This window comes from Varanus komodoensis, unplaced genomic scaffold (assembly GCF_004798865.1).
Source record: "Varanus komodoensis strain SLA01 unplaced genomic scaffold, ASM479886v1 scaffold1, whole genome shotgun sequence".
Classification (NCBI taxonomy): domain Eukaryota; kingdom Metazoa; phylum Chordata; class Lepidosauria; order Squamata; family Varanidae; genus Varanus; species Varanus komodoensis.
The window spans coordinates 117621248-117639897 of NW_025335268.1; the positions used below are offsets into that span (position 1 = coordinate 117621248).

Consider the following 18650-nt stretch of genomic DNA (forward strand, 5'->3'; position numbering starts at 1 on the left):
TGAATACAAAGGTATATAGAGGAAAAGTTCTCAACATGATTGCCTTGTATCAAAATAAATGTCATTTCAAAACTTCCCAAAGCTTTTCTGTGGAGGCCCAGTCCAAGGTCATATATATATAATAAGTACATGCAATTGCCCTGTAGTGCACAGCCTTGCCAGAGTACCAGTGAAATTGCTGAAGTGTATCTGTACATAATATATTCTACTGGTACCTTGGAGGTGAAAGAGAAAACTATTTCCTACAGTTCTTTGAGGTGTAACTCTAAGAATTTGGTCTGAAGCAAGAACCGTTGAACAGTTTTAAGAAATCATATACATTAAAAACATTCACAGATGTGTGAAAACCCTGTCTTCCATCAGGAACAGAAATATGTTTCCTTGTGCCATACTTTGGTTAATGTGGAGAATTAAAACAGGTGGACATAATGTATAGGTGAGAAGTCTGTATAAAGTCACAGTGTGCTTTTTGGCAGCTGATAATAACTAGTCTGGGTTCACACAGTATGTTAAACCTCTTGGAATTTTAAACAAGCTTCGTGCTTAAACATCTTCTGTGCCTGACAAATGATAAGGATTTTGTGCCCCTGCCTCTCCCTTCCCCCTCCCCTAGTCCTTGTGCAGTATCCTAAGGGACATCTACAGGCTGTTTCCTGAACTCATGACAACCCAACTTGGTTACGGAACAGTAGATGATGATGATATAGTTTTTAGCTCTAGCTATGGCTTGATTGTTTAAAAAGTGCCTCTGTGTTATGCACATTTGCAGAAATGAGGGCAGCCCAGGGTCACATGAATGCCCCCCCCCCCCCAAAATCAGAAGATTTTGTTGCAAAGGGTGCTTTTCAAACACTTCCAAACAAAAGAAAACCTGGAAAAACTTAACCGTGTCTATAAAACTGCTTTTCAGCAAGGACACATGTCCACATGGACATGGTGTACGTGCAAATAGCAACTTTGTGGCCTACTTTTAAAACTATTTTAAAGGGAGTATGTGGAAGACACTCACTGCAGCAGAATCAAGATTTTGAGGGTGCTGTTGGGGAGTTGGGCTGCCCTAACTTTCCCAAGAATGCATTATATAGAAGCACAAGCCACCTTCCATTAAAAGACATCCCCAAGAACCTGTAAAAAGGAGTTGTGGAGAGAAAAACCTCCAGTTCTCTGCTCTGTCCCCTCACACACTCTTTCAGGCAGGATCCCCAGGGTTTACACAACATGTGATGCCATGGTGGTTGATAAGCTATTGTCATTTAATATGTTGTCTGAACTCGGGACTCTTTCTCCAGAGTGCTTTATCAGCCACACTGTGGTGATTTATAAAGAACCCCAACTAGCCATGGCTTTTAGTAGGGTTTAATAAGCCCACTGTGGCTTATGGTGTTATCTGATCCCAAGCAACAAAATAAGCCATGGTCAAATCAAAAAACCAGAGGGCTTTGATAAAAGCATCAAAAGGTCTGCTCTAGCCAAGGGGTAGCAGGCCATCAATTTTCCCAGGCATCCCAAAGTGTAATACTTGGAAACAGCTGGGAAAGGTGTCCCCCTTCCCTGCTGGCAGCAGCAGGAAGCATTTCAAAACTTGGATGAGTCAGCCTTGCCCCTTTAAATCAAACTTCATGCCTCGCCACTGCAGTTTCCCTCAGATTTTGCTATTTCCCCAAGGTGCTACCCACTCAGAATAAAGTGCACAACCAAAGGGACAGTTGGGACTTCCTAGAACTGTCCAAAACTCTGAGGCTCCTGCTTAGAAAGGGAAAGAAATTGGAGGGTGTCTCCAAAGTTTTTATGGGTTTGCGGGGGGAGGGGTTGGAGGACTCTTATGCCTTTGTGAAATCCACATTTGGAAAAATGAGGGCAGCCCAGGGCAATATGAAGAGCCCCCAGACCCTAAGAATACTGTTGCAAAGGACGCTTCCTATCTCCCACTTTGTAAGATAACCTAAATATTTAGTAGTGGACTACAAAACAGTAATTTGACATGTATCCTGTGTCCATGCAAAGAAATAGCTATGCCCAATTGCAGCTTTATAGCCCACTGTTAGCAATTTTTTTCCAGGGTTTTTTTTTAAGGTGGATGTGTGGAAAGGCAACAGAATCCTCTGGGATTTTTTGGATGGTTGATGTTCATGTAGCCCTGAGTCTCCTTCACTTGCCAAGTATTGGATAACACAGTAAGGAACTGCAAAAGCAAAGGCTCTTGAATAACTTGCCCTAGTCTCAGTGAAGCTAAGACTTGCAAAAGCTTCTGTATGACAGCAGATCATGTACCATGAACAAACATTCCTAAGAGTTATGTTGAACATCATGTGTGGGATGAGTGTTTATGCATGTGGCTTACTTCATCGACTGGTCATCTGTGGACTTGTCTTTCAGCTATGCTATAGTTAAAATTGATGTGCATCTGTTTTACTATGGGGAGACACTGCTTCGAACATTGTGGAATTAAGATAATGTGCAACTGACTTGATTTGCCAAGTTTCCTGTTTACAAAATGTGTACATACTTTGCTGCTCTTTTTAATCTTGGTGGAAATTGTTCTTAGTCTGAATTTAAAGTCTTTTCCTGCAATATGCTCAAAGTACTTGCCATGTGACTATGCTAACTGTGAGAGAAAGAACCGTTGCCTTGTAAAATACTTGTTAGTACATGGTTATTTCTGCACCAAGTATGATAATGTTCATCATGGTTTTAACATTGCAGTACAATTATTACTATCTCTTTAGAATTTAGCTGCATTTTGAAATGAACAAATATTTAACCACAAGCTGGCTTGAATGAATGCATTCTTTGACAAGAGATAACAAAGGCTATAATTGAGAAGCTTTTGTGTGTTGGGTTGGCCTAATTCAGTTGGCCTTGTATACATTTATAAATCCTAACATGAACAGTGGGTGGTATTACTGATTCAGGACTAGGAATCAAAACAACCATTTGTGCACATGAAAGAAGCACACTGGAAGTTTGGTAGGGATGTGTTTTACCTACATATGCTTTTTAACTATTCTTTATATGGGTAGAATTATGCAAATTATGTTTTAAAAAACAGGTATTTTGAGAAATACAAGGTAACAATGATATATCAAAAACATCAACATGCACAGCCTGTTTATATTACTCCTTACGGGTTGTGCACATCATTTAGGATTCTTGTTCCTGAACGTACCTTTATAATATTCATTTTAAATTCTGTTATGGCTACAAAATGATCTCTTTTAAATTACTTGCCTAGCTAGTGTTTACATTGTTCCAGAATGGGACTGCACACTTGGTGGATGCAGGTCCAAAGAACCTCATTAACAGTGAGGGAAACCATGATTCTAAGAATAAGTCCTGCTTAATTATCCTTCTGATTTATAAGATACTTTATTAATTTTTCAGCAAAGAGCCACCTCCCAGATTTTCAGAAATCATTTATTCACCGTGACTAGGTCCACTTGGCTTTCCCCCCCACCCCTGCATAGCACATTTCCCACATCATCTGAACCTGGTGAGGTGCATGGCAGGGATAGCTTTGAAACCATCCCTGAAATGATGCCTTGCTGTCACATTCTGGGGTGGTTTTGGAGCCACCTTCTACTGTATACCTGCTGGGTCTGAATGGCATAGGAAGCTGCATGATGTGTAAACAGCATAAAGAAAGCTAAGAGGCCATGGTGTCTTCTTCCTGCCCCCTCCCTTATGATTTGGACACTATATTCTATTTCCATTTTCCAATATTGTGCTATAAAAGTTCCCAAAGTTATTTTTGATGTTGAAGGGTATAGCTTGTGGGAAGCCCTTAGACATTATTGCCCAATATTATGCATTTTTTGTGCCATCCTCAGGCAATGCAGTTGTAACTATTTGACTGGGATGAAACCAAAGCAGACAAACAATAGAACTGTACCATGCTTGTATTTTCATTATTTATTGTGTCCAGATACTCCCTTCTTGTAGTAGTCCCACTCCCACCCCACATTCTTGTTCTCTGTTCGCTCACTATGGTCACTTACTGTGTTATACTTTAATGTATTTTATTGTTTGTTTTGTTGGGATTATGATTTTATTTGGTTTAAGTCACTCTGAATTATGTATACACATTAGAAGGATAGAAAATAAATGCATTGTAAAAACAGAAGAAAATGAAAGGAGAGAAGAGGACAAATGATAAATCAGCTTGAACCAGTTGCTAAATACATGAGATTCCTTTAGCAAATATATGACTTGGATAGGATCTTTTTCATTTGTGTAAGATCTTTATGTTTCTGAAGTTCTTCTTTGTGGCCTCTGTGCATCACACATATAGTCTTTGGACCTGCACAGAGCTTGTTGTTGGGAAGCTTCTGTAGCATTAGTTTGGGTGGGAGGCCCTCCCCTTCCTGTTCTCGGAGAGCATGGGAGAGGCTCTTGCCCATCCTCTCAGGGTTTTTTTTTCAATTTCCATCATGGGAAGTACTACATTGGGAAGTACTTCTCTCCTCACTTTGAGTATCTACTGTTGCTTTTTTCTCATTCTTTCTCCTTTGAAACCTCCTTCTTTACCTTTTATCTTCTTTTACAAACCCACTCACTATTTATCTACCAGAAACATTACAAAAACAAAACTTTCTACCTGTTTTTTATCTTTGTCTCCTCATCGAGTTGCCCTTGCCTTTGTCTCTCCTGCCTTCCCCATCTACATGATGGTGTCCTCAGTGGCATTTATGAGCTGCAACCGCTGTGACAGCAGGCTCCTTCCCCCTGGTGGCTACTCCCTCTCAATGATGGCCACTCAATGAGGGATATGATGTGGGGACCTGTCCACATTGCCAAGCCTTCACAAAACAAACCCAGAAACACCAGACTGACAGCCTGAAGGCTGAACTTTCGAAGACTCAGATCACCTATTCTACCAGCAGTTCAGGACTAGAATGCCCCTTCACCTTGGCAACAAGTGAATTCCTGGTTGACTGACACGCAGGTTGTTCACCCGGCATGGCTAGGAAAGCACCGAAGTGCCCAAAAAAGATGACTTGCCACCAAAGAAAAAAGGGATGAGCCATGAGATCCCCCATTGATCCACAGTACCAAGGATCTTCTTGCCCTCATGCTCCAAATAGTCATGATCCCCAGCACCAAGGGATGACACAGCTTGTGTCACATCAACATCAGAGACCACTTCACCAGATCACCAATCTCTTCACCATCCCAGGCATCAGCATTGAGGTGCAGTCAATGCAATCTTAGGAGCCAACCCCACTACCTCCTGAGACCAGCTTGACATAAAGGCAATCCACCTGTACACTGCCAAGACCAATGTCATTGCCATTGGAGAATGATGTGGCACTGAGATAAGCAGTCCTAATCTTGCCAGCATAGGCATTGCAACCACAATTGGCAGCCGAAGGACACTGAGACAGACTCATTGAATGAGACTGTGGGCCTCCAACTGGTCACCACCACCATTTCACTCCCAAGAGAGATCCCAGAGCATTGCACAATAATGACAGGGGCTCTCAGGACCAGGATGACTCCATACCTTGGTACTGAGAACATCAGCACCAGTATGTCAACAACTTGCCATGGATACCAAGACAATATGCTTGACGCTGAGATATGAGGCCTTGGTACTGAGTGGACACTGGACCTTAGTACCAAGTTGACCCCAATCACTGGCCCCCTCGATGTCGAGACCCTGGAGATTGAGCACACCATCCTGCTCATAGAGCGTGGATGACTACATCTCATACTTGGAGTCTATTATTTTGAAGGCCCTGTCCATCTCGTTACCAGATGTGGCCATGGCATCATAAGACCCAGGGTTCCCCGGAAGTGAGGGGTTGCTTTTTGGAGCAGGTCCTCAGGATGGCTACTTCCCTTTGGCTAGAGTGGAACAGCAGCAAGATCTCTAGTCACTGATCCTGTATTTGACACCCTGAATACAGAGTACTCAGCACCAGTAGCTATACCATTCTTGCCCACCTTGCTGCAAACTGTTGGAACGTCTTGGAAGACTCCCTCTGCTGCATGAGCCAGGTCAAAAAGGCTGAAGACTACATACCAAGTTTTGGAAAAGGGTGTCTCATTGCTCTTCCAACATCCAAAACCCAATGCAGTAACAGTCAAGTGCAAGGGACCTCACAAAGAGACCACATGGCACTGGTGATCTGTGCCATGACCATCTGCCAACATGCCTGGCTTCACTCTGTCAGACTCCCACATGAGACTTGATCCCCATTGAGGACCTCCACTTTGATGGGGAGGGCCTCTTCAGTACAGAAACAGATGAACAGATGGACTCTTTACAGAAAGCCAGGTCAACAAGTGCACAGTCTTCCAGCAGCCAGGCTATATAAGTGGTTTGAGGCCCCAAAAACGGGGGATGGCCTATGCTGAATGACCACTAGGCTTCAACCAATCACCCAACACAAGAAGTCCGACCCCAGTGTCCCCTTTAGGCAGGCAGGCATGTGCCCAGAAGGGGAAAAGTGCCACTGCTGAACAGCACCCCCTTCCCCTTCCTTCTGCCCTGCTTTTGATAGAAGCCTCGCCCAGTTCCTCCCCTCATGAGAAACAATAACATTCAACTCTTGGGTCCTATCCATTGTAGAAAGAGGCTATCAGATTGAGATCAACACCCTCCCACCCCTCGATACCATAAGCAGTATCTTAAGTGCTGCTGTTAGAGGTTGACAAGCTACTCTCCAAGGAAGCCATAGAGATAATCCTTTCCAATCTCATGAGAGGCTTCTACTCTTGGTACTTCATGGTACTGAAGTGAGACAGGGGACTCAGAGCAATCCTAAACCTCAGAGGTATTGACCAGGTTATCAGACAGAGGAAGTTCTGGATGGTCACTCTGCAGAGCATCCTCCCTCTACTGTAGCAAGGGAACTGGTTTGCCTCTATTGATCTGAAAGATGCTTACTTCCACATCACCATAGACCACTATAGACCTCCAAATTGGGGATGAGTTGTTCCAATTCTCAGTCCTCCCATTTTGCTTCTCAGCCTTTCCCAGGGTTTTCACCAAATACATCATGGTGGTCTGCATGCACCTTTACCTCCAAGGAGTACAGCTCTTTCCATACCTCAGTGACTGGTTCCTGGTTGCACCATCCAAGTGAGATTTGCAGCACTCTGTCCACACGATCTGCACTCTACTGCAGACCCTGGGAGTGTGCATAATCATGAGAAATCTGTTCTTTCTCTCTCAATCCATTCTCTTTGTAGGGACCCACCTTAGCTCACTCTTGGCAAAAGCTCTCCTCTCAGTGTCCACTAAATGAGATGGCTGCTGATCTCAGAACATGACTTGCCACCATGGCTCTCTGGATACAAAAGCTTCTCAGCCTCATGGCCATGATAGTACAAGTGGTCTTTGCAAGGCTTTGGATGAGACCCCTGCAACTATAATTTGTCTACACCTACCATGTGCCAAATGAACCACACAAGCACATCCTTGGACATTCTTCCATCCATCCAGAATAGCCTCTGATGTTGGCCCATGCTTTAGAACATGGTAAAAGAAAACAGCTTTCCTCTCTGCAGAGGCAACAGTCCACACAGACTAATTCAGGCTGGGGAGCACACTGAAGCAACCTGCAAACACAAGGGACTTGGGACCACCATGAAGCTACAGGCACATCAACTTCCTAGAGATGCTAGCTGTCCATAAGGCCCTGATTATCTTCCTCTCCTTTCTGTGGAAGACAATGTGGTTCCGTGTGGTTCTTTTGTACAGACAACAAAACCATGGTGTTTTATATCAACAAGCAGCATATACTGACAAAACTGGCCATCAGAATTTGGGAATGGTGGATTGACAGGAACATAACCATCACAGCCATCCACATGCCAGGCAGGAGCAACACCCTAGCAGATACCCACAGTTGCATGAGCCTTGACACATGCAAATGGCAGCTGAATGCAGCGATTCTCCATGATCTCTTCAACACAAAGGGCACATCCTCAGTAGATCTGTTTGCCACAGAAGATAACACAACATGCCTGAATTTCTGCTCCCAGGCAGGACTTTCTCCTCCAGTGGCAGGGAACACTTTTTCACATCCCCCCACCCCCATTTCCTTCTGATCACAAAGGTGCTCACAAAGATTAGGAGAGACAGGATGGACTGCATCCTCATCACCCCATAGTGAACAAGGCCACTATGGTTTGCCTAATTCCTGCTGCAGTCCTAGGAGTCCAACTGCTGCACACCTAGGACCTGATCTCAGAAGACCAAAGCCAAGTTCACCATCCTGACATTAGGATCCGACATAGCATCAGGACACTCACAGCATGACGAATCATGCCATGGAACCCATGGCACAGACACTGTTCCAGGAAGTCAGGTCCATCCTCAATGCAGCACTCAAGCCACCCATGAGGTGGTCATACCAGGTGAAATGGAATGCCTTCACATGCCAGGGGAACCTTGCTCCACAGCATGCCACTATTGAGCACATCCATTTCTTGCAGCTTCTTTTCCATGAAGGGCTAAAAAACCCCTTCTCCACCAGCATATATCTAGCATTTCCTCCTTCCACCCACCAATTGAAGGAGCCTCAGTCTTCAGCCTCCCCCATTACCACTTCATGCGTGGCCTCCAGAACCTTGTCCCACCATCTGAGCCTGCATACTGTCTTGAAGCCTCTCAGTTGTATTACAGGCCCTTTCCAAAAAGCCTTTCAAGCCACTGGCCATGGCAGACCTCACCTTTTGTCACCTTCCTAGTGGCTATAATGTCAGCCAGACACACCACTGAACTGTGTGCCTTTGAGAAAATCTCCATACCTCAGCTTTCACAGAGACAGGGCCTTGCTCCAACCAGATCCAGCCTTTCTTCCCAAAGTTGTGTCATCCTTCCATCTCAACTAGGACATCATTCTTCCTGCCTTCTTCATTGTTACTGCCAATTGGATGGAATCCATGCCCCACTTGTTAGACATCCAAAGGACTCTTGCTTTCAGTCACTCCAGAACAGAATCATTCTGCTGCTCACCAAGACTCTTCCTCTGCTATAATGAACATAATAAAAAGGACCCACTTTCCACTCAGATGTTGGCAAATAGGGTCATGGGTACTATTTCTGTGGCATATGAAATAACCAGCCTTCAACTCATCACCTCCCCAAGGGCTCATTCTGCTCAAGCACTAGCTTAATCCATGGTCCCCCTCACAGGGATCTCCTGCAAGACTGCAAGAAGTCTGCAGGGCTGCTGCATGGTCCATGCCTTCCACATTCATCAAGCACTACAGGGTGGACTTCCGTGCAAAGACCAACTGCTTTTTGGCAGAGCAGTCCTTGCCTCCATCCTCCAGTGACATCACCATCCCACCATCTTTCCTCAGGTAAGCTTATTAGTCACCCACATGTGTAGTGCACAGAGACCATGAAGAAGAAAGGCAGTTGCTTATCTGTAACTGTCATTCTTCAAGTGATCACCTGTGCATTCACACAATCTGCCCTCTGGTGTTGTCATTCTGATGAACACAATGGGCCAAAGCGGGTCTGTGATCACTTCTTCCTCGGTTCTGGGATCTGTGGCAGTCTCAACAGAACTGAGGGCGATGGGTGTCAGCCTCTCCCACACTTCCTAGAATAGGAAGGGGAGGGGCTCCCAACCAATCAAATGCTTAGCTATAGAAGCTTCCCAAGGCTCTGCACAACACCCATATGTGTGAATGCACAGATGATCACTGGAAGAACAACTATCACAGGTAAGCAACCTGCCTTTTCATTGATGAAATTCAGACATGGTCAATGTTAATTCCCTTTTTCTTTAATTCAGAACTGTTTAATAAAACATGATGAGAATGGATATTCTGCTATAGTGGGTGACTTTGGCTTGGCAGAGAAAATTCCTGATTATAGGTAAGTGTCCTTCACAGAGCTAATCAAAATGAAGGATCAGTAGTGTTACAATTCTAAGCTAAATACTCACAAGGCATCAGCTTAGAGGAAGAAACCTCCCAATCAATTCCATTGATTATATTCTGATTATGTTATTTGTGGTATCTGTGCATCACACACATGAGCTCTGTTTCTGTGTGGAGCCTGTTGTCAGGAAGATTTAATAGCTAAGAGCATTTTGGCAGGAACCCCTCACTGACCTGGTGTCTGTTATAGAGAGAGTTTCTTTCCTTTCCCTCTGTTCTTTCACTACCTTCAGTGCCTTGGGGAGTTCTCCTCTCCTCTGTGAGCTACTTGAGCATTTTTTTCTTCCTCTTCATCAAAATATTATGTGGCTTCTTTTCTATAAATCTTGTTTTTTCTTCCCTTTTTGCATAGTTTCATTTCTCCCTTTCAAACTGCTAAGCAGTTTTTCCCCTGCCTTCCAACAAATGAACCATCTTCATTATCCTACTTTCTTCTCCCAATCTATATGTTTCCCGTTCACCTGGATGTCAGCACTCACTGCCTGATGGTATGGAGGATCTATCCCTAGGGCATACCTGCTTGCTGAACTGAGGAATATCCTGGATGTAGCCTTGGAACTGTCCACCAGGAAATCGTGCATTGCAAAGGAGAGAGCCTTCTCTCCCTTTCCAGCCACCGAGGATTTTGACCCATATTGGTGCACAGTTGAACAAGTTCTTTTCTACCTTGTTCCAGCATGGTCTGAAGACTTTGTTCATCTGTGCTTACATGGCAGCAGTTTCCTCCTTCCACAGCATGATCCAGGGGTGATCCATTTTCTTGCACCTTTTGAGTAAGTGATTTCCACATGGACTCAAAAAAATTGCCTCACTTATTCAAATACTAGAACCAGCGTGGAGTTTGTCAGTTGTCATACAGCTTTTGACAAGAAAATCTTTTGAACCCATGGCTAACTGTTGACCTCTGTTATCTTGGAAGATGACCTTCCTGGTGACCATCAATCTGCTTGTCAGTCCATTGTGCCCTACAGCTTGATCCTCCATACCTTGTGTTACACTGAGACAAGGTGGAGTTGCATCAGAGCTGTCCTTCCTTTCTTCATTTCATTTAAAGCAGGACATTGTTTTACCAGCCTGTTTTGCATCCTTGTCCAATAAAGTCTACGCTGCAAACTTTGGACATGTGTTGAGTGCTGGTGTTCTACCAGTCTGGGACTGAATCCTTCCATCAGATACTGAAACTTGCAGCTTGGGCGGTATATCCTTGGCTTATGAATGGTCAGGACTGCAACTCGTGCTTTGACTAAAAACCCATTTGATAGGAATGATGTGACATCAGCTGCTCTGCACAATGGGATTCCCTTATTGGACCCTCTGCAAAGCAGTGGCATGGTCAACTCCATGAACCTTTGTGAAGCATTATAGACTTAATATTCATGCCAGAGCAGTCTGCATTTGGGAGTGCAGTTCTCTCGTCAGTACTAAAATAATGACAGCATCTCACCATCCAAGATTAGGTAAACTTGCTAGCTGCCCATCTGTATGATGCACAGAGACCATGAAGAAGGAAGGAAGGTTGCTTATCTGTAACTGTCTTTCTTTGAATGGTCATCTGTGCATTTATACAACCCACCCACTGGCCTACTGAGTGCCATATCTTGTTTAAATCTATCTGCTTTAGGACTGCACTGAATTAGACAAGTTCAAGATCAGTCCTGTTAGTCCTCCCTCAGTGTTGATGCTGCCTGGGCAGTCTCATGTGAACTAAGGGAAAGGGTGGGAACTCCTCACTATATAATGGGCACCAGGGGAGAGGCGGAGTTCCCGCCAAAACACTGTAAGCTATAATCTTCCTGACAACAGGCTCTCTGCAGGCAGAGAGCCCATGTGTGCAATACACAGATGACCACTCAAAGAATGAGAATCACAGATAAGGAGCCAGTCTTTATATCCTTTCACCTCTAGCTAAACTGCCAAGCTCCCTGTCCCTTCAGGTTTTGTTTCTTTTCACCCCTGAATTGATGGTAAGCTGCAAAGCACCAGCCACCAGAATAATGCTTATTTCCAAGAATGCTCCAGGCCCCAGAAGAGGTATCAGGATGGTAAAAATGATGGGAGGCTGCAGCAAAATGCTTCATTCTGAAGCATGCTTAACTTTCCAGAAAAAGGCTAATCTGGGCGATAGTAAGTGGTAGATGGAGAGCAAGAAAATATTTTGCTGTATATATGTGCCAAAAAGACAGACCCCTGACACAACTGGAGCCTACTTCATTAGACACATAATGTGTTATCCTCAGCTAGTGCTGCCCAACCTCACTCAAGCTCCCTTTCTTTTTCTTTTGTAGAAGGTAAAAAACATTAGGGATTAAACAGCAAAAATCCAAACGTTCAGCAAATTGAACAAAGTTTAAAACAATAACTGTTCACAGGTTGCTTAGAAATATTGAAAAAACTGTGTTAACACCTATAGCAGGACAAAAAGCCATTGGCTCTTTTGGAGTCCAAACAGAATAAATCTTTGTTATTCTAATTTTGTTATTTCATGCTGGAGTCTTTGCAGTTTCCTCCTTTGGAGAATGCTAACTTTCATGTCAGTATTAAACTATTCTGCAAAACAGAATAGGACAGAAGAACATAATCATGCCATACTTCTTCTCAGATCTGTCTTCCTTTGTCCTTTTAATCTCATGGTTCATATCCCCCTCCCCATATACCCACCTATGTTTGTAATATCTGTATATGTATAAATGTTAAACCCAGAGAGCCATTTTGGGTGTATGGACATTACAACAAAAAAATAACCAATTTCAATTTCATTCATCTGCTGAAGTGGACTCTAGTCCATAAAGGCTTATGTCATGATAAGTGGCTCACTTCTTAGGATGCTTGTGATTTTGCTGTGTGTGTGTTGGGGGGGGGGGGGGGGGTTGCAGTTAAGATGACCATCTGTTTAGAAATTGTTAACATGAATTTGCTTAGTGGCCAGTTACAGTGAACTTCTAAAAAGAGAAGTACTTGTGCCTTCTGCCATCCTTTTACCTTGCAGCACTTTCCAGTCCTCTGTGTTTAGGGGCAGGGTTCATCTTCTCAGTGGTGAGGGAATGTGCTTTTCACCTGTTCAAATTTACCTGTCTTCATATAATCCAGAATTGAATTCTGGTACTGAAAACAGATCCTGGAAAGGCTGGTGGATTCTGAAGTGTTAACCATAGAAAATGCAAGTAAAGCAAGTTCAGTCAGATATCACCATTTTGTTCTTCACCTAGACATTTTTCTCACTGCCCTCCTGATTTTTCTATTAAAATTGTTATTTCATTATTACTTGACTATATTACGTAAAGTAGTATGAGCACTAATTGTTGGAGTGCTATAAATTAAATAATTAGTCTTCCAATGACACTTTGGATTTTGAAGATGTTCTACAAACAAATGCAAACCATTATTGTCCTAATGTGATTTTTATGTACATAAAATATTAAAAGCAATTCATTGGATATTGATCCATTAATAGACTGAACTGGAAAAGCTTTGGCCGTAGCTGAAACAAAATGGAAATTTAAATATAACGTATTTGACTTTGCTGCCATATAATCTCCAAATATGAGTTAAACCATTGTTAATGTCAATACTGTATCAAATGAAATATTTTCATTTGCAGGAATCCTCCTATCATGCTTCCTAGAAGGAATGCCTTTCAGCATTATGTAGAAAGAAACTTGTAAAATACTGCCAAAATTGTTCTGAGGTACTTTGCTTGGGGTTCGACAGTGTCACTCCCAAGCTAAAAGTTTAGCAAAATGTTTATGAAATGCTACTACTAACCATTGCCCCCTTTTGATATATAAAGTGAGAAACTGCCAGTGGTGGGATCTCCTTATTGGATGGCACCTGAAGTGCTTAGAGATGAGCCATATAATGAAAAGGTTAGTATGCTTCTATAACTTCATAACTGCCCTGACATGAAGTTAATCAAACTGTTGACCTATGTGACTTTCACTTAGAAAATCTAAACCACATTTTAAAGTATAGCTTACAAGAGACCATAGCTAAATTGAAATTACAGCCATTTTGATTTTGCCAAATAGAGTAAATATCCATGCTTTGATTTGCTTATCTTTCTGTCCATGCACACATGGCACAAAAAGCATGAACTGTTCTGATTTTCAATCCTGATTTATAGAGAAATTGCAGTTTCTGTGGGAGATTCGGGCCTAATATTCTAAAAAGTCCTTCTTTTGTAATGCTAGAGTAGCTGGAGGTGCTTATTACTCATTGCAGCTCAAATAAATGATGGTGGTTTGGACCAGGTTTGTACCATCTGAAGCAAATTTAGATTCATATTACTTTATTAGAGCTGTGTTCAGTCTAATTTCATTCAATGCTCCAGTGATCACAGCTTTTTTCCTAATTCTATGCAGTATATTCATTATATGACCTATGAAATATGCATAAATATGTATGTGTAACACCTTCTAAGTGCTGTAAATGGCTCTCTGGCACATTGGCTCTTTATCAGACAAAGGTTACAAATGAACTTTCTCAATTTCACTGTATGAAAGACATTTTCCTTCTACAGCAGTATCCTATGTATACTTTTCATCTATTGTCAAGCAATTAAACATATCTGGTGGCAGAAATTTATCTCTCATAAATTTCTCATAATTCTCTCATTCTCTTAGGAGTTCTCTCATAATTAATAATGCAATATTTCTTGACTTCTCAAGGATGCATAGTGGAATACATATGGATTAGTCATATTCTGCTGTACATGTATTGAATGTAGACTCCAGTCCATGGATGCTTATGATAAAGCTGTTAGTCTTTAAGGAACTGTAACACTTAATGGGAGGTTTGCACACTATGGACTGGGGTTGTATTTGTTCAACCAAGAACTTTGGCAACTATTGGAAAGAAAGAATTTTGAATTCCAGAGCAAATGTGACAAAGGAAGGGCTCTTTTATGATATAAAGCAGCCAATGAATGCCTATAAATAAAACTGGTCATCTTTTCTTTCTCCAGGCAGATGTGTTTTCCTATGGGATCATTCTTTGTGAGATCATAGCTAGGATCCAGGCAGATCCAGACTATCTCCCTCGAACAGAGGTGAGCAAATGAGTGGCAAGGGATGAATGAATGTTCAGGAATTTCATTCAGTCATGAATGATTTCTACACAATTTCTAACCACTGCTAGAAGGATGCTAATAAAGTGTTCATCCTCAAATACAGTTGTGTGCAGGGTGTGGCACAGAACTCTCTTTTTCACCTCCACATTTAAAATTATACTTTACAGGTGAGTGGTATATGTGTAATTTGTCAAGAGCTTCTGTATTAACTGCTAGTTATTAAGCAGGTTATTAGTACAACCTTGCCCAGTGAAAGAGACAGTCTGAAAAAGAATTCTCTTCCAGATTAGGGTTAAGTTTTGACATTGGTCAAGTACTACATTTCTACCTTTTCACAGGCAAGTAGGATGAATGTGCAATGGTCACATTTATCCAGAAATAATTCTTTTTCTGTTTGCTGCACACCTATTATCTGAACTTAGAAATCACAGGTCAATTCCCCCCACATTACTTCTTAAAAGTAATAGCTTGACTTGAGATTAAGTAGACCACATTTGAGAAATTCCTGAGTTTTAGAAACCTGGAAAGTTAAGTGATAAACGAACCATTTCTTAATAGTAGAGCACTGCATAGAGAAACCCCCAGGTTCAATGCCCAACATCTTCAATTAAAGTTAAAAGGATTAGGTAGCAGATGGTGTGGAAGACATCTGCTCAAGATCTTGAGAGCTGCTGCCAGTTAAAGAAGACAATATTTGGCGAAATAGACAAAATCTGAGCTGATACAAGGCTGTATCCTGTGAAATAACTTTGATAATATATCCACTCCTTCTGGTAGTTAGGAGAAAGAGATGTTCTTAACTTGGAGAGATCAAGAGGTCATCTTTAAGGTAACTGGGAATTTCATAAGTGGTACATAACAAAGTAAGTAGTACAATTATGTTCATAAGCAGATTTTGATCGAAGTCAAGAGCTGCTTATTTTCTCACCAATTGGGTATGCCAATTCCTTCCCCATTCTGAGCAGATGATGGCCAATACTGGGCAGTTAAGAAAGTCTGATTCACTTCATTCTACACTTTCTGGTATAATTAGGCACAGCTGTAAAATCCCTGACTTGGAGATCAAGGCCAATGTCATCCACACTATTGTAGTCTTGATCATTATGTAAGGGTGTGAAAGCTGGACAGTGAAGAAAGTTGACAAGAAGAAAATTGAAGATTTGAAACATGAAATTGGAGTAGAGTTTTGACAAACCCTGAGCAAACAGTTGGTCCTAGAGCAAATCAAGCCATAACCTCCCTGGAAGCAAAAATGATGAAACTGAGGCTGTTATATTTTGGGCACATTATGAAAAAGCACAACTCACAAGATAAGGCAATAATGGTAGGAAAAGTTGAAGGCAGAAGTAGAAAAAGAAGACCAATTATGAGGTAGGTGAATACAGTAGAGGAAACCAGAGTCTTCAGTTTACAAGAGCAAGAGAAGGCTGAAAGGCAGGACATTTTGGAGGGCACTCATTTATAAGGTCTCCATAAGTTGGAGAGGATTTGCTGGCATATAACAACCAGTTCTAAAATGTTAGACTTCAGAGAAGCAAATCTTCTAATTTCCTAGTGTTGCACTAAAATTATAGCACTTTGAGAACTTTCACACTTTTGTACTAGAACTTCAAAAGGATAAGAGAACTGTTTGAACCACTTCAGAGTTGTTTATACTGTAAACAGTTGCTGTTTCCAAAATGAGTGTCCTAGCAGGGACACAAAGAGCAACTTTGTTCCTCTCTGCTGTTGTCAGAATAAGTATTGAATAAATGCAGAAGCATCACGGCTTCCTCCTTCCCTTCCCCACCAGCTGAGGGCAATATGAGGGAAGCATTTAGAGTAGATAGGGGCATGATTCTCTTAGAATCCTTTAAGCTGCTTTTAATGGTACAGGGGCTTGTGCAAAGTTATATTGACAAAATCTAATATACTTTCCAGCTTATATCAGGCATCAGCTTGGGACAGTATGTTTCAGTACTTCAGCCATCACAGCTTAAATCAGTCTTTGGGATCAGGCCACTTTACATGCAGGCACACAATTTATGGTCAGGTACTAAAAAGAAGGCAGGAGCAAGGTTATTTTGTGTTAAAGCACATGAAGGACGGCTCTGAGAATGCACCAAGACTAATGAATCACATAACACTCAGCATCACATAATTAACAGTAGGCTGTTTTGGAAAAAGTGATGGGTCAGGCATTTTCTGCCCAGACAAAAGATGTACAGAAATAGAACTAAGAAGAAAAGCTGGGGGAAAAAATCTCAATTTCTCCTTGTCACTTCCTATATAAACCTTAGGAAGCTTGCCTTGGAGAACTACGGACATAACATGTGTGTCACCATATTGTTAGTATGGATCTACACATACAATTCAGTATATTGCTAATATAGAAATTACCTTCCCTAATTACTTTTCATGTTTTGCCTCTTAACTGTCTTCGTAATTTCTCCACTCCCTTGCCAACTACTTTTTCCGTGTGTGTTAATAGTCCACATCTCACATTTTTCCTGCTGCAGAATTTTGGATTGGATTATGATGCCTTTCAGCACATGGTAGGAGACTGTCCCCCTAGTTTCCTTCAGCTGGCCTTCAACTGCTGCAATGTGAGTATTTAAAAGAACAGAATGAGGTTAAACAGTGGCCAGTTAAAAGCTTTTGAAGGCTAAACCTTTCTGTAAGATAGCGTCAGATATCTGAAACTGAGTGTAAAAGGATATAAATAGTTATTGTTCTTTGTTATCTCTGTACATCACACATGTCAGCATTGCCATGCAGCACAAAGCCTGGATTGGAGAGAAACTTCATGGAATAGGTGGAAACCTCTATTCCATTCTCCCAGCCTACTGAGCCTATGGCCGACCCTATTTTCGGAACCCTGACCTCAGACCACTCTGCTCTTGTCCCCATTCTCTTTTCTCCAGCCCTGCTACACATTGCACAGCAGTCTTGTAAATCCTCTGAAACAGGGCTTACCACCTTGCATCACATTGTCTCCAAGACAACTGAGGAAGTGGCCAGGAGCCCCCCCACCCACCTTATCTAAGGCGCCTTCTTATCCACTCCCTGAATCCATGACATTTAGCTTTGGAAGTTTCTTTCTAATCCAGGCTTTGCACTGTGCAGTAATGCCCACAGGTGTGAAAGCACAGGTGACCACTCGAATGACAGTTACAGGTAAGCAACCTGCCTTTATTCCTCATCTTTACACTGATTTAAACATATGGCTCTTGAAATGAATGATAGATCATCTTTCCTTCACAAAGTCAGTTAAAAATGTTCCTGTAGCTAAACGCGTATGATAAATAGTGCTTGTATAGCCTGATCTGTAAAATACCAGGAAAAACTTGCCTTTTTGTAACAGCAGATTTTGCTGACTGACTGCAACTTGACACTTATTTTTCTGTTTTTAGATGGATCCAAAGTTACGCCCTTCATTTCCTGACATTGTCAAGACACTGGAGGAGATTCTAGGTAATCTGAAAAGTGAGGAGGAAGGGAGAGAAAGAAAGCTTCAAAATATAGACAGTGCAGATAGAAAACCCATTTCTGTTTCCAAAGGTAAGGATGAAGGGGGACAGGCACCAAATATTCTGAACACTAAGGAAAATACATATTGTATTATAATAGGTGGTTCATTTCTTTGATTTTTTAAAGGAGAATGTAAACCAAACTTCCCATTTATATTATGAGACATCGTCTC

The 18650-nt window shown here is 42.0% G+C and overlaps 1 protein-coding gene across 6 annotated transcripts in view; it reads left to right on the plus strand.

Moving 5' to 3' along the window:
• Positions 1-18650, plus strand: part of TESK2 (testis associated actin remodelling kinase 2) — an 85171-nt gene that overhangs the window by 59359 nt on the left and 7162 nt on the right. For 4 of the 6 annotated variants that reach the window (XM_044441953.1, XM_044441963.1, XM_044441974.1 and 1 more), the window contains 5 exons: positions 9756-9838; positions 13691-13766; positions 14864-14947; positions 17467-17553; positions 18361-18508. In XM_044441953.1, coding sequence (XP_044297888.1) covers positions 9756-9838; positions 13691-13766; positions 14864-14947; positions 17467-17553; positions 18361-18508 — 478 coding nt within the window. The remainder of the gene's footprint in view (positions 1-9755; positions 9839-13690; positions 13767-14863; positions 14948-17466; positions 17554-18360; positions 18509-18650) is intronic. The other 2 variants (XM_044441984.1, XM_044441994.1) reach the window with 2 other exon arrangements.